General features: G+C 46.2%; 2 protein-coding genes and 1 non-coding gene across 8 annotated transcripts; 2 read left to right on the top strand and 1 right to left on the bottom strand.

Moving 5' to 3' along the window:
* Positions 1–855: 855 nt before the first annotated feature.
* Positions 856–9,238, bottom strand: LOC149347868 (uncharacterized). Of its 5 annotated transcripts, none has more exons than XM_089587562.1 (9): positions 9,161–9,238; positions 8,881–8,926; positions 8,606–8,722; positions 7,551–7,688; positions 7,352–7,384; positions 4,125–4,444; positions 2,853–3,003; positions 2,183–2,215; positions 856–1,374 (listed from the first exon to the last, which is right to left on the bottom strand). In XM_089587562.1, coding segments are annotated over exons 2-9 (927 nt in total). In that variant the 5' UTR covers positions 8,883–8,926; positions 9,161–9,238; the 3' UTR covers positions 856–1,241. The 5 variants fall into 5 exon arrangements, 3 of the variants coding, with proteins under 3 accessions (XP_089443688.1, XP_089443689.1, XP_089443690.1); XM_089587563.1 differs by having other exon boundaries at positions 856–1,353; XR_016292682.1 differs by having other exon boundaries at positions 1,189–1,374; positions 2,779–3,003.
* A 192-nt stretch (positions 9,239–9,430) lies between these two features.
* LOC149347867 (uncharacterized) lies at positions 9,431–21,684 on the top strand. Of its 2 annotated transcripts, none has more exons than XM_089587560.1 (10): positions 9,431–9,638; positions 9,725–9,799; positions 9,907–9,971; positions 10,110–10,186; positions 10,455–10,550; positions 10,963–11,156; positions 13,607–13,742; positions 16,669–16,705; positions 18,549–18,711; positions 21,438–21,684. In XM_089587560.1, exons 1-10 carry the CDS (start codon positions 9,592–9,594, stop codon positions 21,523–21,525), a joined length of 978 nt encoding a protein of 325 aa, XP_089443686.1. In that variant the 5' UTR covers positions 9,431–9,591; the 3' UTR covers positions 21,526–21,684. The 2 variants fall into 2 exon arrangements, with proteins under 2 accessions (XP_089443686.1, XP_089443685.1); XM_089587559.1 differs by having other exon boundaries at positions 9,704–9,799.
* Positions 21,685–26,194: 4,510 nt separating this feature from the next.
* TRNAG-GCC (transfer RNA glycine (anticodon GCC)) lies at positions 26,195–26,265 on the top strand. Its single transcript has one exon. It is a non-coding gene; the product is annotated as a tRNA-Gly (tRNA).
* Positions 26,266–27,822: the final 1,557 nt, after the last annotated feature.

The raw sequence follows: 27,822 nt of genomic DNA, 5'->3' as shown, positions 1-27,822 counted from the left end.
TCTTTGGCTATTGATGAAGAGTCCGAGTATTCGAATTTCTTTGGCCTCATGTATGGGGCCACTTGTTAAGGAGAGATGTATTTTGGTATTGTCCTTAGGTGATGCCCTAAGGTGTACAAATTCAGATTTGCTGGGTGCGCATTGGAGACCACAGTGCCCTGCGTAGCGATCCACTACGTGAGCGGCTGTTTGCAGGCATTCCTCCATGCGCCCTAAGTTTCCCTCTGTGGCCCAGATCGTGATATCATCGGCATACAGAGTTGTGCCAACGCAGGTGGATATAGTCCCGCTGCAGTTTTTGTATTGCGCCCTCGATAACTGTTTGTGCGGGCCCACAGTGCTTCGCACGTGTCAGAATTTCATCAGTCATGTCGTTACACACGAATGTTCGCTGCCGAAAATCGGAGGTGCCAAATGTACCTATTATGTCGGTGGCCAGAAAGCTCATGAAAACCTGGCAGGAAAACAAAGAGCGAGAGCTGTTCATAGTAACTTCTAGCGTGTAGAAACTTGAGATTTACTAGGAAGATGTACAGGGTCAATCACACTTAGAGGGAACACGGCACCCCGTGGCTGAACACACGTGGAGCACTACTGCGACCAAGCCAGGGGCAAACCCATGCAAAGGGGCGTTGCGTGTGGCGAGGTCCCTCTTCTTATGCGCCACTCTGCACTAATTCATGAACGGGTTAAATGCAATGGCCACATGGAGTCGTGTTCCCTCTAAGTGTGATTGACCCTGTACTTCAGTAATATTTACATGCGCATGGACCATACTGCACTCACCTATTGTCTACTTACGAGCATATACATCGGTCAACAGCCAACTCTTCACACAATACAAAAGAAGGGATGTGAAGAGGGTTAAAGCTTTATTTCCCAGTACAGTGAATGGCCAAACCAGACAAAATTTCAAGCTGCACTTTGTACAATGAGGCCAATATCCAAAAACCCGGAATGTAGCAATTTAGCGTACTGTTTCTAAAGAACAACACCTTAACAAACAAACAGAAAAACTTGCAACACTAAGAAACATATATCTAAGTGATGTAGGTGATTGGCCTTGGAAGTCCAGTGTATTGTTCCTGTGGTCACAGAACTTTTGCATTTATCCCACTACAGTTTACACAAAGGCTGAAAGAAAAAAAAGAAAAAGGAGGGTCTTTGCACATGACAAAGCACAACTGGTGGTGGTTATGGGGGCAACGCATGCCAATGTATTGAAGCTTTCAATGATGCAATCAACGCGAGGAGCTGGAGCTCGAGCGTGCATGGCGTCGGGGTCCACCCCCACCAGCTGGGGATCGCGATCGGCGTGATGGCCTCGGTGAGCGGTGTCGTCCAGGAGGACTCCTGTAATGCCCGGACAGCAGCCTGTTAGAAGAGGGTGCGGCAAACGCAAAAAATAAAAGAGAACTATGCTGCTATCAGCAGCAACCCAAACCGCAGGTTTGGCAAAGGAAGTTCAGACAGCAGTGAAGAGAATAACTGCACGAAAACAGCACTAGACCACGAACAATTCCAATCATCCTGGGTAAAATCTGTTTTCTTTTTCTCTCGATGTGACTCACATTGGCAAAACATCTCTATGCCCTAGCAACTAACTAGACTGTCCTTGCAACAACATGATGAGGTCATAAGGTGATGTATTTTTCACTGAGTCTACAGGCTGTCTGAAGGGGAAGGCAAGTACCACTCACAACCCACAAATGTCCTGGTTCTCCTTTTCTACGAGGTCATTTCCTGGAGCGGGTTAGCCCCACAGTGAAGTGCACAGAAGCAGAGGTGATATCAGGTAACAGCGGCAGATCACCCCCCCCCCCCCCCCTTTTCCTTTCAATAACTTTTGCGACCTTTTCACAGTCTTTGCACAGAGAGCGAGAGTGGTACCGATGCTCGTACTGATACTGACACTGAACACAAAACATGCTTGGAAATTTAATTTTTCCACACTCCTACATTCTGTGAAATTGTAGAAGCACCACGCCCGAACAGCTAGCTTGAGTTTTGGATTCGTTCTTGCAAGTTTTTCAACGACCACTTGGCTCAAAAGTGAGCAAAACTCGATTTCGCAGCAGCATGCAGCGCAGCTTGCCCTTTCATGCGGCAAGTGGTGCAGCAGCAGTTCCACCACTGCTAGTTTGCGCCGGTGACAGCGGTTCCAGAATGAAAGCGAACTCACCGTCCAGAGCGTCCACGGCTCGGTGGGGGCGACCTGCACAAAAGAGAGATGAGAAACGCATATTGAATGCTTTGAGAACATACAACAGCTGCAGAAATCCCTCTCACAACTACCCGAAAAAGTTCGCAAAATCGCCAATAAAAAGCAAAAGCAACCGAGGCATGCGGCATGAACTTTAGACCTACAACAATTACATAGTTTGCTGCACAGACGAGTACCAATCGCATCTTTCTCTTCATTGAACGCGCGCGTTGGGTGTGAAGAAATTTAGTAGTCTCTTGACGTGGTTTTTGTTTTTTGTGTCTCGTAAGCACCAAAAACAGACAGCGCATTGCAGTAGAAGTGAACCAACACCAGACAGCTACCCTTTTGGAAGGCACGGTCACGTGGCACATTGTCATCGGTCACAGGCCATGTGGTGACTGAACACCTTAACACTTTCCTTTGCCACATTACACAAACGCTCCCTTCAACTTTCTCTTGTACATTTTGTAACACTCAATGAAGCAAGGCTCTCCCCTGGCAAGAGGGATGTATGTGGCCAGCCTGGAAGAGGGCACAGCAAAGTGGCACAGTCATAAACAGTCGGTGCGCACCACGTTCCCGACTGGTGTGAGAAAGCTGCAGCTAGCCGCTGCCCCTGAAGCCACGAGAAGAGAGCGGTAGAGACCTTCGCGGGCGCGACCTCGGTGGCGACCGTCTCCAGTGTGGTGGAGGAGCGGGTGGCCGCCTGGGGGGCATGGGTGGGCTGGGCCGGCGGGGTGGTACAGGGCGCGGCAACAGCACCGAGGCCGCCGTCACCTCCTGACCGTCGATCTGACCTGCGACGCCCGGTAGGACACAAAATGTGACAAACACATCTAACAATCTCGAAGTCTTGACCAACACAGACTGGGGCTGGTGCTTGTCGTCAGCCTTTGCTCATTATGCATGAGTTATTTAGTATCTATGACCATTAACATAATTGCACAACCGATTACCTCAAACTAGGTTAAAGCACCCCTTGTGACAAGTTACAGTTCTACAAAACTAGAGGCACCATAGTGCAGTTGCTAGCAGTGCTGTTGCTAACAGCTAGTACGCAAGTTTTTGAGAGAACTCGGTGATTGCAGTGAAGAAAATAGACAACTCCCACTTAAGTGGCTAGGCCGCAAGGCTTAGCGGCACGTGCTAGGGGCTGTTCCACATTCCTGACAATGGCTATACCAATGCAACGGATGTCAGATTGGAGAGGGGGAATGAACTGGTTTGGTTTGGTTTATGGGGTTCAACGTCCCAAAGCGACTAAGGCTATGAGAGACGCCGTAGTGGAGGGCTCCGGAAATTCCAACCACCTCGGGTTCTTTAACGTGCAATGACATCGCACTGTACACGGAACTGCGCAACAAAAAAGAAACATTGTGAGCGAAAAAAAAAAAAACGCAGTCGTGGCTTAGTGGTTTGAGCGCCTGTCTCGGCTGCGGGAGGTGGTTGGTTCGAAACCCACTGCCAGACACCCACCGGTAAAAAGGGTACAAGCGTCCCCCGGCCTGGCGCTCGGCTTCCTCATACAGTCATAGCGACTCTTTGGGAGAAGTCGCTATGACTTTTTTATGACTTCTCCCAAACATACACCCCTAACGAAAGCCGAGCGCCAGGCCGGGGGACGCTTGTACCCTTTTTACCGGTGGGTGTCCGGCAGTGGGTTTCGAACCAACCACCTCCCGCAGCCGAGACGGGCGCTCAAACCACTAGGCCACGACTGCGGACGAAAAGAAACAGTGGCAAAGAGATGGCAAATTTTGAGTGCATTAGAACTTGCTTTAGAGCATAAGAGTGAGTAGGAAAAGTGACCGCTTACATTAAACAGGAATATGGCAACAAGTGCTTTCAATGACAACTTAGGCAACCACTGAGAGAGGGGTACAGACAGCAGAAATCAGAGCCAATAATGGCAACCAACCTCCGTCCATGTGCCGCATGGCCCGCTCAGCATCGGCGGGGTTCTCGAACTCTATGTAGGCGAAGCCACGAGACAGGTGGCTGTGGGTCCGGTCGGGGGGCAGCTCAACGCTCTTGACGGTGCCATAGCAACCGAAGATCTCCAGCAGGTGGTCACGGGTGACATTTCGTGTCAGCCGCCCCACGTGGATTTTGCAGGGGCGGGGTGGCGACGGAGTCCGCTTCCGCCGGCTGCCACTGGAGGCAGTCGCATTGGCACTGCTGCCGCCTCCGCCACCGCCGCCTCCCCCACCACCACCACCACGCGCTCCACTTGCCGACCTGCTCGTTTCCCCCAAAATAAAAATAAAGACAACGCGTTACACGTTCTGCCTGATATTCTTGCTCGCCTACTATCCGAGGCACAGCACCTGCACATTTCCCTTCGTCAACTCTCATTCATCAACTGGTCATTAAAGGGACACTGAGGAGAAATTGAAGTTGGCTTGTATCGACAGAATACCAGCTCCTGATTACAAAAACGCCACTCATACTGACAACAAAGCTCTTGTAACGTAGAAAAGAGCAAGAACCAAAATACAGGTATCGCCGCCACAGGCCAAACTCGCAAGTACAAGCGTGATGACGTCATAGGACAAAGCAGTGTTGCCAGAACCAATGGTTCTAGCAACTCTAGGACCCGAGATGCCACAAATCACCGAGGCGCAGCCAATGCATGCGCAAATCTCCTTGACGTCGCCAGATGGCGCCACGTGCCTGGCAGCTACGCGCGCGCCTGCAGCATCGGGACCAATCAGCGCCAGCTCATTGGCGTTAGGCGGGCTCCCGGTATTCCGCTAGCGGTAACAAGGTACCCGGTATGCTAAAGGTGTCTATTTCCGAGAACTTCGTTGACGACTTCGAGAACGAGATCCATCGTAACGCTGGAAAAACGCCAGTGCAAACGTAAGCGAAGCGACTGTAGCGACGGCCGCAATAGCCGATAGATGCCTTCAACGTGCGGCCGGCGGTAGCTTTCTTTTCGGCTGCTGCCAGGCCGCACTGCTGGCCGCCAGAAATCACGGAGTCTGCGTTACGTCATGTACACGTCATGTTGCACGTCACTTAGTCCTGTGTCGTCATAGGAGAATCCCAAGTTTGAATTAGAGCGGCGGGAAAAACTTTTCAACTTCGAATCCAAATTTCTTAGAAATAAATGCATCTTTCGCTGCCGGCCAAGTGGCAACAAAGCCATGACATGCCGAACTATCGGATATTGCTATAAAAAAAATATTAATAGTGCTCTCCTCACTGTCCCTTTAATAAATATTAATCCGTTAAGGTGTGAATTTGGGTCTGTTGGTCATCCATGAAAACAGCCAGCGCAGGAAACGGGACGACAGAGAGAGGACACACCACGAGAGCTCGTGGTGCGTCCTCTTTCTGTCGTCCCGTTTCCTGCGCTAGCTGTTTTCATGTGTTTCAATAGATATTAAATTGTAAATGGTGGGGTTCAACACCTTGAAGCGACACATGAGCAATGAGGGATGCTGTAGTGGAGGGCTCCAGACTGATCGAAACCACCTGGGGTCCTTTAACATGCGCTAACATCGCACTGCACATGGGCGCTCTTTACATTTCACCTCCGTCGAAACGCGGCCGCCTTGGTTGGAACTGAATCTGGGTAGCCGAACACCCTAACCACTGAGCCATCGTGGTGGAGCATTAATAATTTGGTAATAAATCAAAACCATGGTAAAAGAGCAGAGTAATACCGCTGGCACAGTTATGTGAACCGACAAGAAGCTCTTTCCCGACCCACTTCCCCAACACCCAGTAAGCACGAAGGCGGTTTTTATGCACTCCAATTTGTAACTGATGCAGCACATGAAGATATGCCATCGGGGATGAGCCATGAGCAGCAAAATATTCTAAATATCTGTTAGTACCAACTGTACATATGAAGCGTAATTTTCACTTGAGTTAATTGCCAGCAGTACCCGTTCTATTAATTCACTGCCCCTGCTCCCCTTCACCTTTTCTTTGCCTCATCTGTTCAAATCGATCATTGTAGAGGTACAAAATGGCCCACTCAACACACTCTCAGCTATTTGAGGTCCTGTAACCCCATCCAGTGCACAACTGAGACACTATACTTCAGTTATGGTTTAAGCTCTTCTTATCTACCACAACAGGGCCTTTAGTTCACAGAAATTTCCAGCACCGCGCAAATGTACCCAGTGTGACATCTTTGTCCCGTGCCAATGGGGCTCAAAAAGCAGCTCGTATATCACGATTCTAGTGCACTAACTGCCAATTTTTTTGATGGAAGTAATGGCGACGGGCCAAGCCTCAAATCACACAAACTTCAAAGCTGCAAACATTGGGAAGAACTCAATATAAAATGAGTACTTTTTCCAATGCCTTCGAAGACCACAAATGCATATTTTACACTCTTGGGGGACTTATTCGGCAAACAGCGCTGCAGTAATAGAGGGCAAACTTTTTTTTTCTCTCCCGACCAGAAAGCTTTGCATCAAGTGTTTTGCACCTTTCCACCCTGGCATAACAAAATCATAGCAACAAAATTATAGTAACAAAATTTGGTTTGGTTTGGTTTATGGGGTTTAACGTCCCAAAGTGACTAAGGCTATGAGAGACACCGTAGTGGAGGGCTCCGGAAATTTCGACCACCTGGGGTTCTTTAACGTGCACTGACATCGCACAGTACACGGGCCTCTAGAATTTCTCCTCCAAAGAAATTCAACCGCCGCGGCCGGGATTGGACCCGCGTCTTTCGGGTCAGCAGCCGAGCACCGTAACCACTGAGCCACCCTGGCGGCAGCAACAAAATTTATATCCTCGAATTCTGTTGCATTGAAGTTTTTACTCTAAAATTGACACCCCCTTTTTCTTAAAATCCCATGTGTCTGCCACCCATATCTTCTCAATCATTTTTTTCTTCTTTTTTTTCTTGGCATAGCAATAGCAATGATGCAGCTGCACGACAATAGCACAAGCACAGGCAAGCGCCCTTCGAAGGCGGCAACAGTTTCAACCTTTCGGTGAAGCTGTTGCAGAATGCAGCAGTTCAATGGCCAAAAGATAAGTACGACAGATATTCTCGCAGCCACCCACAATCCTAAAGTTTCACAAGCACCCGCACACACGTAACCAAGCACTACACACACCACATGCACATCACAACCGCGCATCACGAGACCAATGAAGCAGGAATGTGTACATTACGTGGGTGCAGGAGTAGGGTCTTGCTTTACAGGCCTGCGGTGGTCAAAGAAGGCATGCTAGTTAGGCAGGAAAGCACCAGAAAGCCCGTCCACAAATGCACGCCTACACCAACTACCGACACAAAGCAAAATGCACATGCGAGAAAGAAATGAACGCTTCACTGCCACACGCGTGTGCAGCAGGGAGCTCTGCGACTCACCTGGAAACACGATTCCGCCGCCGCCGCGGAGACACAGACGTAGACCGAGACGATGAAGATGAGGACGAGGACGAAGAGCGGGACGACCCGCTTGAACTGCTGCCACTCGAACTGCTCCCGCTCGAGCTGCTGCCACTGCTGCGTGGGTGCACGGAGTATGGCACAGATCACAAGACAAGTCAACAAATGCAGGATCCTCGATGTTTCACAGAATTAAGCAGAGCAGACTGCAAACGCAAAACGAATACAAGCTCTCTTGCTCATGACACAAGGTGGCCACGCTGACCGAATGAGGTTAAAAAAAACCCTAGCACATTCCACATTTCTGCACATTTTATGCGTATTCCAATTTGTTTTTTGGCGTGTTCGTTTCATCCTTTTTTTCTCGGTGAAATCCATTTGTTTTTTATTTACTTATTAACAGCATAATTACTGCACAACTCACTCAAGTAACGCCCCATCTGGGGACCTTAGATGTTGCCTAAACTAACAAACCAGGTGAGGAATATCTGTAGAACTAGAGTCATCAAATTTCATGAAGACTAGAAGGGGGCACTAATCGGGCGCAATTCACAATGCTCTTCGCAGTAAGAACAGTTCTAGTGCGGTCGACACCTCGCGTGCTGACCAATCACAATAGCCCACGTGTATTACGACAGCCAAAGCACCGGCCAGCCAATCAAGAAACAATCATATATAAAAACTACTCTGCATGCTGCTTCTACCATAATTAGTAGCACAGACTCAATTAATGCGACAATTGCAATGAGACAATGAATCAAACACTTTGAACACCTGGGAAGAGGGAGAGCGAGATACGATAAACAGTGAGCAAGGCGGGAAATTCGAAATAGACGTATAGAAATAAAAAAATTGCTAGGCGCCGCTACCGCGCATGCGCAACTGGCGAGCGCGGCGGCGGCGCGCCAGCTGTGCGCCACGTAACGTCACTGCTCCTCGCGCATGCGCAGTATGGCCTTTCGTCAGCTCCGCGAAATGGCTCGGCTACTCGCGTAGTGTTCAGAAGGAAAAAAGTTCAGAAGGTCGGCACTTACCTCGCAGCACTGCTTGAGCGCGAGCTACTTGTGGATGCCGTTCTGCTCTTCTTAGTGCGTTCTCGGCTTCGATCTTTTTTCGCGTCCGCCGGACGGGCGCGCTTGGGACTTGCGGCCCTGCGAAGTCAACATGCAGCGCGCGAATTCATCGTCAATGCTTGCGCTACTCGGGATCTTGGGCCGAACTAAAACTTGTTCGCAAACCACGAATAGGAACACGTTTGGGACACCTCTCGTTCCAGCAAAGGCAATCCCGTGACACCAGAAACACTCACATGATCGATGTGGCCAAGGGCGCCGAAAGTCAGGCTCGCGCTCGGTCTGAAATTACACGTGAAATAAATTACTTGTCACAGCGGTCTTCCCTGTGGCACGCTTGTGGATTTGAAGCAGCCTAGGCTTAGCATAGAATGCTGACGACCCCGGCACGCGCGACAGTTCGTAATACGGCAGCTAATTGCCTGCACATTACGCATGTACCGATATCGGGCAGCACCACAGTACCATCACGGTACGCTCAATTCAGCCAAAGAAACTTTTGAACGGTCAACTTACCGGCAGTCAATGCCTACGACGCATGCACAAACAACAAACTACACAACCGGCGCCATGGTGGCCGTGGCGTCGGCTTAGAGTCATTTACAGCCGTTAGCCAGTTTTTCCACTTGTAAAAATTGTGTTGCTATTTTGTAATTGTTTTCTCAACTTCAATAATAATTTTTGTTATTGTATATAAGAAAAATGTTACATACTAGACGACCTTTGTCCTCAGTTTTGAAGCTTTGTTTCAAAACCGAAACCTACGAAACTGACTATTTGGGCATGCTATGGCGGCATTTCATTTGAGCGAGTACCTACAGTAGCTGTGGGAACTGCGGTAACATTCTTGCTGCATCTGATAGTTGTCATTGTTTGACGTTCTTTTCAAGTCGCATACACAGATTAATGGTCTCCTAACTTTCCCAAGACAACGGTTCCTGCCTAACATGGACGCTAATTCTGCATCTTTGAAGTGGAGACCCGCGCTGTCACGGTAAAGCGAAGCGATGTTCTTTCTGATCATAAATGTCACTCATGAAGAAATCCAATTAACTGCAGGCTGATGGATATTCTGAACAGCCTTCAGGCTCAAGTTGACGTGGAGCGGCGATCAGTGGACATGATGAACGAGATGTACCGACAGTTCATCTCTCTGTGAGTTGTGCTTCACAGTCGTGCTTCACAGTCGTGCTTCACAGTCGTGCTTATGAAAAACTCATCTTTTTCTCCTTCCTTAACGTCGGCCACATTTCATTTTACAGACCAGACAGTGTGGAGAAACCACCTCAAGATGAAACAAATTCCGGTCAAGCTGACTTGGCGCAAAGTAGGACCTTGTTTCTTTGTTACTTTAGCGATGGTTCACTGCTGGTCATTTTAAAACTCGAAAGTTTGTTCCGCAGTAATTTTCTGCGTTCCCTGAAACTGTTTTGACGACAACGTTTGTGTTGTTTTTCTTTCACAGCCTTGCAAAAGCTTGAAGAGCAGTTGGAAAAGGCCAACTCCGTGCTAGTTAAAGCTAGGCAGCTCAGAAATGGAGATGTACGTATTCTTCTTCTTCGGCAATTATACAAAGCAGTGTGCATTAATGGGTGATTCCATGTTCGTTAATGAATGTGTGTGCAATTTGTAGTTGGGTCGCCTAAGTTTTCGTTTCGCAAGATGAGTCAGCAATGCGTCTGAGTATATATTTACAGCAGGAGATTTAATTACAGCAGGAGGAGGAGTGAGTGATGTCGTACGTAGTTGTACATACTTTGATATGTAGTTAATTTGTGTTTCTCTTGTCCTTTTTCTTTTCTTTTTACAGGCAGGCAGTGAGCCTAAAAGCGAAAGGCATACAACAAGAGCTAAAAATCGTCCTGGGGTGTCGTCGAGAAAGCCAGATGACTGCCTTCATGATAAGGTTTGTGTGACACATTTGGTTGCTATTCTTTTTACACTGAGACAGTACATAGACAGCCTGCTTTGTATTGACATCAGCACAGATTGTTTATCGTCGTGTTCTGCCCAGGGGCATATCATGTACATGATCATGTAAATGAGCTGCTTTGCTCATTAATTACATGATACGTCTCTGCTTTGCGTCAGTCTCAATCCTTAGTTTTTAGCGTGTAATTTAACGTAAAAAAGTGGAGAAAAATGCTACTCTTCGCCTCATGAAAATGCTAGCCCATCTTTTGTATATTCCTATTGTTTCAGCTCTGATAAGCACATTTTTATTTTGCTAGGATGCAGTGGTAGGCTTTTGAAATTTTGAGTTGGTGCATATGCTTCATACTCCTTGCCACTGACAGGAGCTTTAATTTCATCCACAGCCCCAGCCCGTTGGAAGGTCAACTGTGCCAAAGCAACCACTGCGACCGCGAAGTCGTTCTGTGGTTTCGTCAAGAAAACTGAGCACTGTCAACAGAGAACAGCCACGCTCGACATCCCAGACACGATGCCAAAAACAGCCATCACAGCGCCGAGCCCCAAGTCCTCTGAAGAAGGTGGACAGAATCAACTACAAGTATGCCTCTCATTTAAAACAGGGGGAAAAAATGTCAGAGTAATTCAGCCTCTTGTTGGTAGCATGCTGTTAGGCATGCAGACACATTAATATAATGTTGGTTAAGGTGTATTGTTTTTTCCCCATCAAGGATAAGCAGGGCTGGATTTGTGGCTGTTTGCGTGAGGTGGTCTTATTTACGCAATGCATTTGCGGGATTTTGTGCACCAAAAAAATCAGGTTTCACATGGTTTTCCCATGAAAAAAATTTCTCACTTGGGTGGCACAGGCAGTCCCCCCCCCGTTATATCTCCCCAGACTGTTATATCTGTAGTATATTAGGCAATCACTGATGTTACCCCTTTTAAAGGGATGCTAGGGCCAACAGTGTTTAATTTTGGTTATTATATAACGATCAGCAGTTGGAGGTTGCTGGTAGCGTGGCTTAGACTGAGATTCGTTGCTGAAATCACACTTGATGTAATAAGAGTTAGATTCTGAAAATGGCTTGTGATGGCGACTCTTATCTTTCACCGTTTGGTCTTTTGTAGCTTATAAAATCTCCGTTTTTCCTAAAAGTAGCCCCGTTTTTTTGTCATTAGAACGAAGTAATGAATCGATATTCAGTAAGAAAACGTTTGGTGTTTCTTCGGTGTTTCTTTAGCGTCTTTCTATCTCTGATGTAGTACCTGAATTGAAGCTTGTTAGTGTGCTGTTTCTGTAGCTTCTAGTGGTGTCGGCAAGTGCGTCTAGCATGCTGCAGTGTGCTTGTAGCAAAGTAGTTTATTTGATTGTGGGCGGGTGTTCATTGTATATCCATTAGTCTGTGACAGGGATTTATATGTGGTTTTTCGCCCAACTGCCACCATTGTTAGTGACATTAAAAATAGCATTTTTGGTGCTCTGTGTTCACTACAGCTCTAGAAGACTTGTTGAACAATGTCAAAATTGAGACTGGGCTTGAAAGTTAGTCCCCGGTCTTAATTTGGTTGTTTGCCTTTCTGGAGCACAGCTAAAAATCTACGCCCACTGAATGGTAGCTTACTTGTGGGCCTTGTTATTAAATTTGTACCTGTGATGTCTGTTAAAGTTTTCCACAGGCTAATGTATTACTCGTAGCTTGGGCTTTTGATGCCTAAAGGTTCTTGTAATTTGAAGACGCCATAAACCACACATACACACACAAAGAGAAGAGAACATGTGTGTGTGGTTTTTGCACCTTTAAATTACTACGATCAATTACTAACTAGCCCAACAAGAAGTTCTCTTAAACCTAAAGGTTCTTGTAGGCTGCAGCAATTTCCTCCAGCCCATTGCAGTGCGAAGATGGAAAAAAGTGTTTCTTTGCAGATATCGGTGCTAGGGTGGAAACTCATCTGAAGTTATTTCAGCGACGTTCTCTACTTGGGTATGAACTTAACAAACAGGCATGGCCTTAACCAAGTTTTAACTGGAAATGCCCCGCTCGCTTGCTTTTGCTGCTCGAGCTGACTGACCGATGATTCTTTCATTTATAACTTTGTTTTCTTGTGATTTAGCAACGCGTTTGTTTTAATTGCAGTGTGCAAAATCGTAATTTTGGTTTCTAGCTTTGATGTCGCTTTCGTCTCAGCTATTGCCATGACCCTTTCACAACCATTGCCCTTTGCTCCTCTGAATTACGCAGTAGACTCTCGTTATTTTGAAGTCTTTTAATTCGAGCTTTCTGTTTATTTGAACAGATGCTTTGGACCTGTCCACATTGAGAGCATTAAGAAGGCGCCCCTTAGTAATTCAAAAAAATTTTCACTGTTCATTGAGTTTTAATTATCGAGAGTCGACTGCATATTTTTCTAGTAACACATCACTGCCTACTGCACAAAACTTTGGACTTGTCTTCGCAGCTAGTTTTGTGTGACATGGTGAACATATTTACAAACATGCTTTACTTTGTGCTGTTTGCTTAGTGCTTACCTGCCCTTCCTTGTGTTCACTTTTGTTTACTGTGACGGCAACGCAATCTAATTTTTGTTGTTTGTAAAAACTGATCCGGTGGCTCTTCCTGGGTATCTTGATGTTTGTCCGGCACCAAAATATCCATTTATTGCCTAGAAAATCCGGTTTAAAAATTTTCCCCCTGCTTGATTAAAACTCGTGCCATATACACCAAAAAGGACTCCGTGATCACTATTTTCAAGTGTATGATGGTGCAGCTTAGCCTCTGGGATCCATGGCTACAGGGCCGATGCATCGCAGTTGACTTGCAAAATCGTGCGGTGGTCCGTGGTGGCAACACTTGTATTTCATTTTTCAGCCTTTTCTAGCCTTTAAACAAACTATTTCTTAGTTTATAACTTCAATTTGTCCTCCGTGTCCCATTAATTCCTTTCCTGTGGAAAAGAATTGTGGCTGTGCTGGGACTGCTCATGTCAAAGCAGGTTAAAGCATCCCACGTTTTGCTGTCTAGATGTGAACAGAATGCACTCCAACAGGGAACTGCTGGGCACACAAGAAGCCCAGGCACAGATTCGCCAATTCTCAGCCCTGGTGGATGAAGCTCGAAAGTGTGCTGCAGTGGATGCCGAGTGCTCCGAGCGGCGCCAATTCCTGGCCATGTATGATGCTGAGGTATGTGCTCATTTTTTAAAAAAACTCTTGATCACTTTTCATTGCCGTGGTTATCGTATTTATTTAATTTTTACTTTCTGAGTATAGTGTGTATATCCTTCGCCAAAAGCTTTCAGGGCACAGGGTTTTTGTTTCAGTCCTATAGTCATGGACTTGCTATACCACTGAAGCTCGGCAGATCTTCAGGGGGGGGGGGGGGGGGGGGGGGGCAAGGGTGTATCCTTCTCCCCTGGAAACTTTGAGATCCTTGTGTGCTGTATCTGCCCACTACGTGCCTTGAAAGCAAATCTTGTGGTCTGTAGACTTTTGACCAAGGCTGTGTAAGACCTTTGCAACGAGGGCTCTTTGAGTGTTGCCGGATTGCTCGCTGGGCTGTCGTGCACCTCGCGCTAGTGCAGTGGAAGTGGCAGTGGAACTGTTTTGCAACAGTCCAGAGAAGAGGCAATTCAACATCTCCATCGCCAGATGGAAAGGTGTATAGTATATATTTCGGACGGGAGGGGTAGTAAATTACAAGAACCAACCAGGAGGGGCATAAGAAGGAAAAAAAAAATTGGTATGGTATGCCATGTGGGGTTGTAATGCCCCGAAGGTGCGTATGCGCCTATGAGGGACACCCTGTACTCACTTTCATACATAAGATGCAACGCTGTCAAAGCTAGCACTCTTGTTTGCGCTGCCTACACCCCTAATCAAAAAGTAGTGCGTTTGTTGTGGTGGACGAAAAATAATAAATGCTTTGCCTGCCGGCTTATTACATGATTCATTTGTCATGAGCTTGATTACATGCGCCCTTACTGCTGGCAACACATTGTTGCTTTCTCGTGCCTTAGATCACTTGGCTACAAAACAGGTGCGGAGAAACATGCTAGCCTTTATTTTTCCATGCGGACTGGACTACTTCCATACCTTTCACACTGTTGCACCTGATGTATGGAATGAGTATAGTAAAGGACTCTGGATTCGACCACCTAAGGTTCTTTAACATGCATTTATATAACACGGCACTTGGATGTCTTTACATCTTGACTGCATCTTAATGCAGCTGCCATGTCCAAGATTTGACTCCGCATCCTTGGTCTTGGCAGTCAAACACCATAGCCACTAAAGCCACTATTGCAGGTGCATGTGGAAGTGATAACTTCATTGATAACCTCACTCATAAAAATTCATAAATACTGAGCTAGTTGATGTAATGACATTGCAGTAATAATAGTATTTTAAATATGAATTGGGTCTTTTGTGCTTGTTGTCCTAGTCATTAGTGGTCTTAACCCATATATGCCTAATGTCCTATGTGTAAGACACTGCTTTTTTTGCGCATTAGCTCGAAAAGTTCATTGTTTAAAAGCTTGTGCCTGCTAGCATAGATTTAAGAGGGTCTGAACTTTTTGTGTGCAAGTGTTGAACCGTGTGTGTTCAACTTTGTGCATTGCGTGCATTCAGAAATACCTTCCAGTCTTGTCTGGACACCATTTTGTGGTAGTTTACCCCATCATCTACATTTTAATACATTGTGATTCTGTAAGAAAAACAAATGTGATTTTTGTGCACTGTCGTAATGAAACCACTGCACATGATGAGAAATATGATTTTAAAGTCACTGTCAAATGTTTGAAGCTGTACCACATGCACCAGGTAGCAAATGCGCCTAGTATTGTAAATTTTAGAACAACTGAAAAGTTGGTGTTGAGAAATATATTTCCACCAATACAAGAATGATTGTGAAGTGAATTAAACGTTTTAATATCGGAGAATATTTTAATCTTTCCAAGTTTCTGAAACTCAGTAGAGCAGAGCATTGGGCCGGTTGGTGTAGCGACATATTCAAGAAAACTTTGCACAGAATAACACAAGACGGAGGGAGACGCTCGTGTGTGTGTACGCGTTTCTCCCTCCATCTTGTGTCGTTCTGCGCAAAGTTTTCTTGAAGTTTCTGAAGTTTTGGCAAATACAGGTTGACAAAAATTGAGTTAGTCAAGTTGACTGCATGCTCTGTACTGGTATATAATTTCCGAACATTTGACCCACAGATGAAAAATTTGTTTCTGTTCTTTGAGGTTCGCCTGCCTGTGCAGCCTGTGTGTTGTTATAACTGTGGCCACTGGGCACGAGAACTAGAAATAGGAGAAAAAATGGCTAAGTAATGATAACAAGGTTCTGCAGTTTATACAAACATTATGAGTAAGAAATAAAAAACTAACATCCACCTGTGCATAGCCACACGGCTTCAGTTTGGTGCTACTAGTATATAACCTTTTAAAATTCTTAAATTTACAGGAAAATTGCGGGATCACAAGCTGAGCTAACTAGAAGGGCTAGAAAGATGGCAGGATGAGACCAGTTTGATGAGCCAGTGCTGGCAACATACCTGCAAGTGAAGTACTTCATCGTCTTCGGCTTGAACTGCCTCTACAGAGGTGCTCCAACAACCTGAAATTCACTAGCACATTCACCACCATCAGGAATAGTTACAGTAAACCTCCTGATGCTGGGCCATGTGGTCTGAAGCAGAGAAAAAATTTTCACAATGTTGAACAATTGTCATGTAAGCCACCTGAAAACATCTAGTTTTGAGCTTAGGAGTTTTCCAGTACCTGCGCATGTTTGAACATCGATCTCTGTCTGTGACTTTGCAGGATGATGGAAGGTAGCTTGCATATAACATGTGTGTTTCACTTCTTTTTTTTTCTATTCGATGAACATGGTGGACTAAGCTGCATTTCTTCCTGTCTTTGCTTTCACTTTTTTTTTTTTATCTCCTTCCTTTGTGTACGTTAGTCAGTTGGGATGAATGACTAGTCAGCTTTCCTCTTTTCCTTTCTTGTCTATCTCAGAGATCTCGTTTTGTCTCCCTTTTTTTTTTTTTGCTGGTAATAGCGTTTGCCATTTTGACTTGCATGTTGATCTTTCTGTGACGTTGCAGGAGGCCGGCGGTGACGGGGAGCCGGGCAGAAATAAAGGTTAGTGAGGCTCACTCGAAAATCGATGCAGGCTGATAATGTCATGGATATATTTGTACAGTAGGTTGGTTTTAAATGTGAGCACAGTGGCAGGATTGCCTGATGACGGTTCAGTATATACTGATTAATATTCTTTGACCACTGTGAGGAAGCGACGGTAGCATGACATGCCATGCCTGCTTTACCCCAAGATCTCTGCAGTGCTAATAGAGGTGCTAAAGCTGAAAGGATGCTCAAGCACCAAGCAATGAACTTTATTTAAAATCCACTTAACCAAAGAGTCGATGCTCTTGTAGTGAGTTGGCAGTTGCAGTCCTAAACATTTTTTTATGCGTAACTGACAGTGGCTTGAGAGTGCTGTTATAGATTTAGGCTTCTCTGCTTCCGGGGGAGACCTGTGTTTATTGAGCGGGTTGTTGGAGAGTGGTTTTATTAGTGCAGTGGATTTTGTGAGCCTTTTTTTGTTGGAAAATAAAAACCACAGGACGGTTACAAGTTTGTCACGCGAATGATTAGCGTTATGCCTTGTGGTCGGAGGGAAATGGAGACAGTTCGGAATGGATGGATGACGGTGTGGGAGGTGCTATGCTCGTGTGTCGGAGATGCAGTTTTACCAGTAGATGAATGAATGTTCAGTTTTACCTGTGCGTGCCCAGCAGTAGGTTACTGACGCCAACAGCACAAAACTGAGGAAAGCACTAAGAGCAGCTAATGTTGTAACCACTAGGCCACTGCAGTGAAGATCTTGGGGTTAGAGCATCCTTCTCATATTCAGGTGGTGCTGGGATGATATGTGGGAAATGCATTTGTCCAAGTGGGAGGGGGGTGGGGGGGTGTTCACCTGCGTTCCTTGATTCCACCCATGCTTTGCTCGCAGGTTTTATGTCTCTTCAAATTCATGTGCCAAATACTGCCCTAAAAATACAGTTTACTCAGAATCTAGTATTTCGGAAACCATGCTTTTTGGGTGGCGACGATTCTTATGCTCCAGCATGTCTTGGCGCTCAACTGGTTCCAATTGGACCAATGGAGTTTCCTGCTGGCTCCAGTTGGACCAATTGAGTTTCCATCTGGTTCCTATTTGAATGGCGTTCCAATTGGAAAGTCCAAATAAACTATCGATTTAGACCAATTTTGATTCCAACTGATGAGCCCAATTAGACTAACAAGTACATTCAATCTGTCTCTCCAACTTTACCAAATGCATTGATGTGAATGTTTTCATATTCGACAAGAAAAGGAAGACCTAATAAGGTTCTTTGTAATAAAAGCTATTAGCAGCTTAATCTAAATTGTATTCGTCATCTGCACTATCATTGCGGTCAAAATAAAATTAAATAACTGCGCTTAGTGGGTAAGAACCACAGGCCCCGGCATGAGAGTCTCTTAAACGGGGTGTTAAGCTGGAGTGGAAGTGTGTTCTCTGGATGTATATATTGAGCGTATATAAACTATTAGTGTCTGAATGTTTAGTATTTTTGCGTGTGATGTTTGCATGTCTGTTTGCATTGTTTTCCATAAAAGCGTGTGATTTTCAGTTGCCTTGTAAAAATGTTGATTGGCACCAGGCAGAGCATCTCTCAGCAGTCCTCACAAATCAGTTTTCCTTTTGCACAATAGTAATATATTAAGTTTTTATTTTATTTCTCTCACAGAGAAAATGGACTATTCTTAACTCTGTGCCATTTTTTCCCCAGTGACACGTGACTGTCATGACGGTTGGCATTTGCTCAAGTATAGTCTAACCAGTCGCATGTTCAAGTACACTGTGTGACTACTTTCTACCTGTGCTTCGTAATTTGTTTCCTTACAAATGCCTACATTCCAAGACCTTTGTGTGCAGTGTCTTCCGTGCTGATATCACCGGAGTTTCCAACACGGAACGAGCTTCAAGCGGAATTTCGCGCCTATGTCGACAAAAAGTGCATTGCCTTGGAAAAGTTTGTTGCAGAATTTTGCACCACCAGCGTTCTACCACTCCTGGAGAGCACATCGTGCCCAGACCTGTTCGTATCTATGGAAACTCTCTCCCCAACATTTTGTCTTGACCCCCAGGTCATTAGTCCCTGAAATGTGTTGTGTCAATTTTAGTTCGCATAGCACTGGACTCTTTTTATGAACAGCACTAACGGGACTGAGAGAGTGCAGATGATTAACATTATTTTTATTGTTTCTCTATGTTAAAGGAAACAGTACCTACAGCTAAGTGTGGGAACCCGTCCAGTAGGTGGTACTGGTCAGACTAGTTGGGTTATTGTAATGGAATGCACTGTGCGCAATGCCACAGACATGGACACTTACAGTGCTTACTTGCGTTTCTGTGTGGCATCTTTCTATTCATGTCATTTTGTGTTGTGTGTAATTTGATGACACGGAAAAAAAGTTGAAACTATCAATACCAGGATTACATGTTTGAAGATGGTGGTGTATAGTTATAACTAGGGCCCGGAAATTTAGGCACTAAAGAACCCCGAAATAGGCAGGCATCTAGGCTCTAAAAAATATGGAAATAGGCGCTATAAAGCAGAAAGAGGCGCTTTGAATAATACTCTTTATTTATTAGCACAAATCTGCCAGTCAAGCACGGAGCGCACGCAGTCCTCAATTGAAGCACGCCGCAATAAAGCACATCCTAAGGTTTTCAAACTTGAAGCTCCTTTGGTTTTCCGTAAGCCTAGATTTGTACTTTGAAAAGCTTCTTTCGATATCACATGAAGTTAGTGGCGCGAACCTAAAACATGAGAGTTATAGGGGCTCAAGACTTCAGATGATGTGGCCGTATCATCTCCGCGTAGAAGGCCTGATTTGGAAAATTGTTTCTAGGCCTCTATTTTTTTCTACCAATTGTTGCATCTTTGTAGCAGCAGGAGCGCCCTTTCCTTCCAGTCCCCGCAGTGCTGCTTGTACTTCTTCGACTGCCTTCAATGATTCATCTATTGAGAGTCCAGCCGTTTCCAACTTTTCCATTCTTTTCGTCAGTGTTGAGTAGTTTGCACTAATGTATGTCAGGTCTCTTTCCAAACTCGTCTCTTTGAACAAAGCTCTTGCTTTGATCACACACGCAGTGTCATCCTTGATTTCCTATTTGATGGCTTCAAAGTACCGTGCATAATATACTGCTGCGTTTATCCATGTTTCCCATCGAGCCAAAACAGGCTTTGATGGCAGAGGAATGCCAGGTGCTGAGGTGCGGAATACAGCAATTCTTGACGGAGATTTAAGAAACACCTGTTTTGTGCTAGATACTAGCGCGTCCACTTGGGGAAAAGAGAGCCGGACACATTCGGCAACGCGATGCATTGCATGAACGACGCATGTCAGGTGAACCATCTTGTTGTGTAAAAGCTTCAGTCCCTTTCCTGCCTTCCACATGGAGGGTGCCCCTTCCGTGACGAACAAAAGTACTTTCTCATACTGAATATTTCCTGGCCATAGAAGCTCCAGAGATGAAGTGAAAAAACGCGCTATCGTGGAATGGCTTACCTTTTCACGAACATCTGCGTTGAGCAGGATTGCCTGTCCGGCTTCCTCTGGGCTCAATGTTCCGACAATGAAGTTGGCCACATACTTACCGCTAGCGTCCGTGGTTTTGTCGACTGACGCCCAAATGTAGTTTTTCCCATTTCATCTCTGATTTTTGGCGAGAGTATCCTAGTAGAACTCTTTCGCGTATCTCTTACGAAGCGTTGATTCATCTGGAACATGCTGCTTGGTGTACTTTTCCAGAAAGTTCCGAAGATCACTGTTGGTTAGTTTCCACAATGGGATATCTGCCGCAAAAAATGCTTGACACAACTCTTTGGCAAGTGATGATTCCTTCACTGTTGAGCTACCGCTGAAAGCCTCTGCCAGTAGGAGCTACGATGTCCCTTCTTTCGTTGGCTTCAGGTTTGCGATATGCTTGCTGGTAGCGACGTGTTGCGCTACATGGCATCGCTTTTCACTTGATACTGAGGTTTCGCACGCTTTGCAGAAAAGCACAGTTCCATCAGTTCGAAAAGCATCCCCAAACTGCCAAACCCACTGCCTGCAACCAGCGCCTCTTGATGCCTTCTCTTTCGGCATGTTAATACGAAATGAAATGGACAGTGCTGAAGAAGCAAAGGTTGTGAGCCCGCTCTAGTCAGTGTCGCGTGTTCTGTAAGCGGCGTGCAAAGAAGTAGCTGTTCTCTGCGGAGGGCTGGGCGGCCGAGAGTCGACCGAGCGAGCAGTGAGCGTGCGTGTGCGAGTGTTGCGCGCGTTGAGGCGATGGTCCATGGCTGCATGGAGTGCGTTCAGGTGATGGTCTCCGGCTGGACGGCACTGGTTCGGGTGTCGGGTTACACTTATGGAGGCTGTTAACCTCTTTGGTTGCGCCAGCTACACTTCTGGAAAAACGTTTGGCGAAAGCCGCGCCTTTTGTGCGTGCATTGCCGAGCGCCTCTCACCGATGTCTCAAAAATAAAAAACGGCACCGAGGACCGAAATGCTGGATTTTGGCATTTATAGGCAACAGGTGTGGTTAAATAAATAGTATTCCTAGAAAATGACAGAAAGGCAGGCAAGTGCGAAAATCCCCGATTTAGGAGTTTATAGGCATGTTTAGGCAAATGCCTAAAGTTCCGGGCCCTAGTTATAACAAACGCTATCCTAAATGAGGTGACAGGGGCTAGAGAGCAATTAAGGAGGGTACTTGAGAGTGTGTTGAGGAATGATTGTCTACACACCTTTTACTGATCTTCTTTTGTTTCAGAGAATATGCGGCGGCCATTCAAACCTTTTATGGAATAATCTGCAACAAGGGCCGACGCTTTCCAGCATTCGTTGTCCGCGAAGAGTGACAGTGGTACTTTTTATTTTAATTTTTTGTTGATGCCCTCAATGCCATCATCTGTAGCTCTGAAGAACCATAGTGATGCCTTTTCACTGTTATATTTATACATTTTTTACTAAATGTGTGGAAATAAATGTGTTCACCTATTTTGTGAACATGTGGGCTATATTAAGTGAAGTCTTTTATGCAGGTAACACGTAGCGAATTAGTGAAGCCGGTACGGACGCCTTATTTTCGCAAAAAAACAAATGACGCAATTCTTGGATAAAGAAATGGGAAGGTGGAAAATAAGTGTGTTCAGGGGAGAGAGGAAAGGAAGACTGAAAGGTGCCTTGTGGCTTTCGACCAACAACTCCCTAGGAATGGCAGTGGGCCAAGGATGACTTGCGAAGACTGAAATTTTTGCTTCTTATGGCCAAAGCATGCAATAAATTGGAGAGGACACTTTATCTACACCTTAATGATAAGACGCGATAGGGTTAATGAGTTAATGCCCACACATGCGGAATTGGTCATTCTCAACTTTAGATTCATATGTGCCTGGAAATCCTTATGCCACTCCTGGCGCAGTGGTGCAGCATTTTCTTACAGTTACAGTTTTGTTGTTTCTACTTGTTATTGCAGTAGAGCGGTTAAGCGGTTAAGGGATGCGCCACTGCCCTGCGATGGCAGGTGCTGCCACTGGTGGGTTTTGCGTGACACAAGTTGCTCTTCCCTAGGAGCCACTCACGATCAACCATTAATGTAACTGCCAACTGCCAGGGTGGTCAATTTGCTCAGATTGTGGTGAGCACGTTGTGACGTTGCCACAAGGTCACGTGACCTGTAGCCCATCTAGGTTGCTTCTCATGGGTGGCTGTTTGGGCCACCCTCTTTATCACTCAAAACGCCGACAACGCCAATGCCAGATTTTCTGCTTAATGGGCCTTTAACTAGTGATGCAAAACTATCGGAAAATTGACTATCGATAGTGTAAAAAACTATCGATAGTGCTACTATCAATAGACTATCGATAGTAGTATCGATAGTCTATCAATTACTATCGATAGTTTGCTATCGATACTAATACTATCGATTCTATTATCGATAGTATTACTATCGATAGCAACACTATCGATAGTGTTGCTATTGATATCGATATCAACACTAGACTGTCGATAGTGAAACTGTCAATGGTAATACTATTGATAGTAACAATACTGACATTATGCATTTGTTGGCCAGCGATATAACCAAAACATTTGCGATGCCTGATTGGTTTGATGGTCTTATGAGGCTTAATGTCCCAAAGAGACTAAAGCTATGAGGGATGCCGTAGTAGAGGTCTCCGGGTAAATTTCGACCAGCTGTGGTTCTTTAACGTGCACTGGGACAGTTCGGAAGAATACCTGGAACTGCATCCGATGAAAGTACAAACAGCACAAGTTGTGCTGGCTTACACGACACTATCGTGCACTGCGGACATCGTCTTGCTGACGTAACCGCTGCAGAAATGGTTTTCGCACATATGCTTCGCAACTAGGACATTCGCATGCTAACATTTTATCCAGCAACTTTACGTAGGGAACGTCTGCAGAGCTCGGTGGCGCATAGGCTGCAAAAACGGGCGAGTCCTGTCAGTTACTCATACTATCACCTCCATACCACGCACTCTGGAAACCAAGTTTAGGACGCAGTGGGTACGCGTGGTTGATTTTATAGTATCGTTAGTACTATATATAACAAGTAGTATCAATACGCCTATCGATAGTACTATGAATAGAACTATCAGTAGTCTTTTTTTACCATCGATAGTTCGATAGTAAGTGAACTATCGATAGTACTATCGATAGTACTATCGATAGTTTTGCATCACTACCTTTAACGCTGTCGCGTTAATAGTCGCAGATGTGGACAAGCACATCTGATGCACTAGCATTCTGCCGGCCATGTGAGGCATGTTAGTCAGTCTGGCTGCATTTCTGCTTCTAAAAGTGCTGTTGGACATATTCTCGCACATCGAAGCAAATGGTATTCACATGGCCATCGCATCAGCTTGCACTAATGGGACCATTAACATAGATAATACCGGTGTCCTTTACGATGGTCTCCAGTCAGCTGGGGCTCCGTTTCTTGACACTACTAGAGTTCAGCAGTTATGCAAAAGGAACGCCCGTCTACATAACTTGTGTGACTGTCATGCTAAGCTGCAGGGAATCCTTCTTTTTTTTGTCGTGATCAATAGACTCCTTGCATCTCACTGTACTGGATTGAATTGGGAGAGTAAACCAGGGGCACAGTTGGTCACACGGTGATTGACAGGCTGGATCACGCCACCGGCTTGCATGGTCTGAACTTGTTAGTGGCAACAGCTGCTCCGTCCAAGAGTAATGCTAATGCATACTCTGCCGCCTCATTTGCATTGATCGTCTATATAATTCTTTGTAGCACATGCTCCATGAACTGCATTTAGTGACACTTACATGGCCACACATTAAAGCTGTGGGCTGAGATTTAGTAACGACCATGTCGCCACAGTCTTTTGAATAAAAATTGAAGCGATGTGCCCACTTAACTGCTATCCCACATTTTTTATACATGGCGGCTCCTGCCATGCTGTGTACATGCATCTTTCCTTCTTGGAGGCTGCGACACATGTACTGGACTCTCTCAGAAGGCTAATGGCACGTGTCACACTAAAAGTAATCTTTGAAATTCGGCGTTTGTTGCTTCATGGGTCATCGCCGCTGCAGGCTGTGGTCGCTAAGTCCTGGCTTTGCAAGCTTTGCCATCTTGCCATCACACTGCAATTCAGTCTTACTGGTTTGTAAGCACTATTGCAGCATTGCACTGTCTGGCTCCCTGCCGTTACGCCTCAGCTTAGATCTCACTCTCATTTCGGTAGCTCTGACTGTACCATTCACTGCTGTGTGTGTTGCTTTGCCGGTTTCTTGCTCGGTTTGCCTGACCCTCCCCAGATTGTTACCTGCTTGCGTTTGCGAGCGGCCTAATTTTAAATGACATCTAACACTTGTTTATGTGGCCTATCGGCCGTCTGCCAACTGTGGCTGCCTACTAGCGTGCAGTGTGCTGTGCAACATCAAGCCGCCATTACCAATCGTAGTGCACGCACATTTCTACCTCTTCGCTGCCACCTTAGTAGTATGTGGCTGTAAGGAAATGAAGAGCAGGGTGCATGGCCTTGTCGACTGGCACCAGCTGGGCCACTACCGTTGCATCTTGCTTGTAGTCAAGGCGTACACACTGTGTGGCAACCATGGGTTACCAAGACACGCACACGGCTACGTGATTGTTCATATCTGGTCACGTGACCGGATGTTGACAGTCTACGCTGTTAGTCCTGAACCCGCCGGTATACCGGAAAGTGCTCCGTGTAACAGATTTTGCTGTAAAAACTGACGCCACGCGGTTTCGGCAATGTAACGCGAAGTTTAGCGACAGCTGGAGGCATCATGTTTGTGCATCAGCATGATGTGGTGTTATTGACGGCTTTTGCATTGCTGCAGAGAGGGAACGCTGTGCAGCCTGTTAGCTCCAGAGTATTCTATGTCGCCCCCTTCACATAATATGATGTCCCCACCGTGGTGGCTCAGTGGTTACGTCGCTCGGCTGCTGACCCGAAAGACGCGGGTTCGATCCCGGCCGCGGCGGTCGAATTTCGATGGAGGCGGAGGCGAAATTCTAGAGGTCGGTGTACCGCGTGATGTCAGTGCACGTTAAAGAACCCCAGGTGGTCGAAATTTCCGGAGCCCTTCACTACGGCTTCTCTCATAGCCTGAGTCACTTTGGGACGTTAAACCCCAATAAACCAAACCAAACCATATGATGTGGATAATGACCAATCCCAAACCCTCTGATGCCACTCGCAGCTGGCTTCCGCATTTGTCGCGGCAATGTAGCTCCCTGCGTGCACAAGTGGCTGCCTGTTTTCACATTCCGCACTTCCTCAGCACTGATAGTAGTAAAGAGGTGTGCCGTGTCTGAGTGCTTCAGAATAATTTCGGCCACCTGGGGAACGTGCACTGGCATGGCTCAGCAAATGGGTGCCTTGCGTTTCACCTCCATCAAAACGTGGCCGCCGCGGCTGGGTTCGAACTCGTGGGTACTTCAGAGGTGAAATTTGAAGAAAAGATCAGACGCACGTTACAGCTCTTCTCTCTCACCTTTCCAGCTCCTTGCAAGGTAGTGCTTTTGCTCCACCTATCTTCCCTCTCCATGCCTTCTCACAAGTATCTGAAGTATTTTCACAAGTATTTTCACAAGTATTTTCCATTCCACTACCGTCCATCTGGCGTGCATGGGGCATCGCTTCACGACATGGAGGAAGGAAAGAACTCCCTCTGCTCCCCCCCACTGCTTGGCCGCAGTCTCGGCGTATGCCCTTGCGCATGCGCAGCGGACAATGTAGCAGACGACGCCGCTGCACGCAGCGTTACCATTGGCTGCGCCGTCGGCCAAAGACTCCCAGCAGGCCTTGCGACAGCGCGTGACTTCCGGCACATTTTGTGGCTGCTCGGATAGCGAAGGGCTCTCCTGAGCGTTCCTTCCTCCATGCTTTACGACGTTTCGGGTCTTCAGCGCAGACGTGAACACTACTGGAATTGAAGTGCACTATTGTAAACGTGAATGTTGTCTGAGGGGAATTGCGAGAACAATGCAACTTGTCTACCGCATCGGCGTCGGTGGTTCAGTGGTAGAATACTCGCCTGCCACGCGGGTGGCCCGGGTTCGATTCCCGGCCGACGCAGTATGATTTTTTTTTCTGAACGGCGTATGCCCTTGCGCATGCGCAGCGGACAATGTAGCAGACGACGCCGCTGCACGCAGCGTTACCATTGGCTGCACCGTCGGCCAAAGACTCCCAGCAGGCCTTGCGACAGCGCGTGACTTCCGGCACACTTTTTGGCGTGCTGCTCGGATAGCGAAGGGCTCTCCTGAGCTTTCCTTCCTCCATGCTTTACGACGTTTCGGGTCTTCAGCGCAGACGTGAACACTACTGGAATTTAAGTGCACTATTGTAAACGTGAATGTTGTCTGAGGGGAATTGCGAGAACAATGCAACTTGTCTTGCAACGTAGACTACAAAATTTATATGAAAGTGCTAGCCGGACGACTCCAAACAGTAATTAAAACCCTTGTTGGCCCACACCAGACCTGCGGCATAAAAGAAAGATCCATTTTTACTAACATACACGTAGCTAGAAGTGTCCTTGAATGCTGTGATGCAACGGAGGGTCGTGTCGCCATGATGCAACTGGACCTGCATAAGGCGTTTGATAAAGTTGTGCATGAAATTTTGTTTGTGCTTTTGGAACATGTGAATGTAGGATGTATCATCACTGATGGCGTGAAAATGGTTTATGATGGCTGTACATCAAGGTTCATAATTAATAACCGCCTGAGTAATAGTATTCCTGTCTTGTCGTCAGTGAGGCAGGGTTGCCCTCTTTCTCCACTGCTTTTCGCACTTTACCTGGAGCCCTTTTGTTTAAAGCTGTTAACTACGCAAAACATTCGAGGTTACGCCTTTTGTCATAATGAAGTGAAGGTATTGGCATATGCAGATGATATAGCAGTGTTCTGCAGAGACCAGGAAAGCGTGCAAGAAGTGGTGAGAGAAGCCGTAAATTTTTGTGATGCAAGTGGCTGCGCGATAAGCTGGCAGAAATGTTTTGGTTTTTGGCATGGAAAGTGGCAGGCCACGCCAGAAGTATTCTGTCGAATGAAGTGGGTAGACACGCCAGGAAAGTACCTCGGCGTGCCGCTAACCAACTACAGAGAAAGCAAAGAATATTGGGCCCATGAAACCGAACGAGTCAAAGCTCAGACAAGCAAATGGGGCGGTCACAACTTTTCCATGTTCGCAAGAGCTACGGTGTGCAACATGTTTTTAGTAGCGAGGATTTTTTACGTTCTGCAAGCGTTAACTTTGCCAAGGACTTCAGTGCAAAGGTTGCACAGAGTGTTTGCAACATTTATTTGGGCGTCAACATGGGAACGTACCAGCCGATGCAATCTGTTCCACAAGGTGCGGAACGGGGGGCTAGGGTTGTCAAATTTATTTCTGAGACAGATAGTCACTAGATTCTTTTTCTTGCGTCAAGATAATGATTTTCTGCGAACTGTTATACAAGTGCAATTGTCAGAATCACTGCCTGATTATGTTGTGTCATCTATGTCTGCAGGGCGGAGTGGGTTAAGTGCTTTTTTGCAAGAAGTTGTTGCAGCAGTCCGTATTCTTCGGTCAAAATTTTCCGATGAGTATCTAACCATTGTAACAAGGAAAAAGATGTACAAGGACCTG

This window comes from Amblyomma mixtum, chromosome 4, assembly GCF_055824585.1.
Source record: "Amblyomma mixtum isolate Tamu chromosome 4, ASM5582458v1, whole genome shotgun sequence".
Taxonomy (NCBI): domain Eukaryota; kingdom Metazoa; phylum Arthropoda; class Arachnida; order Ixodida; family Ixodidae; genus Amblyomma; species Amblyomma mixtum.
Note: the sequence above shows the minus strand (reverse complement) of the source record. Positions and strands in the feature narration are given on the sequence as shown.

Excerpts from the sequence above, each read along its gene's own strand:
- LOC149347868 (XM_089587562.1), bottom strand. Across the intron at positions 7,385-7,550 it reads CGGCGGAATCGTGTTTCCAG|GCCTGTAAAGCAAGACCCTA; the intron begins GTGAGTCGCAGA and ends TGACCACCGCAG. Across the intron at positions 3,004-4,124 it reads CATGCGGCACATGGACGGAG|GTCAGATCGACGGTCAGGAG; the intron begins GTTGGTTGCCAT and ends CGGGCGTCGCAG.
- LOC149347867 (XM_089587559.1), top strand. The coding sequence starts at position 9,592 with ATGGACGCTAATTCTGCATCTTTGAAGTGGAGACCCGCGCTGTCACG. Across the intron at positions 9,639-9,703 it reads TGGAGACCCGCGCTGTCACG|GCTGATGGATATTCTGAACA; the intron begins GTAAAGCGAAGC and ends AATTAACTGCAG. Across the intron at positions 18,712-21,437 it reads AGCACATCGTGCCCAGACCT|AGAATATGCGGCGGCCATTC; the intron begins GTTCGTATCTAT and ends CTTTTGTTTCAG.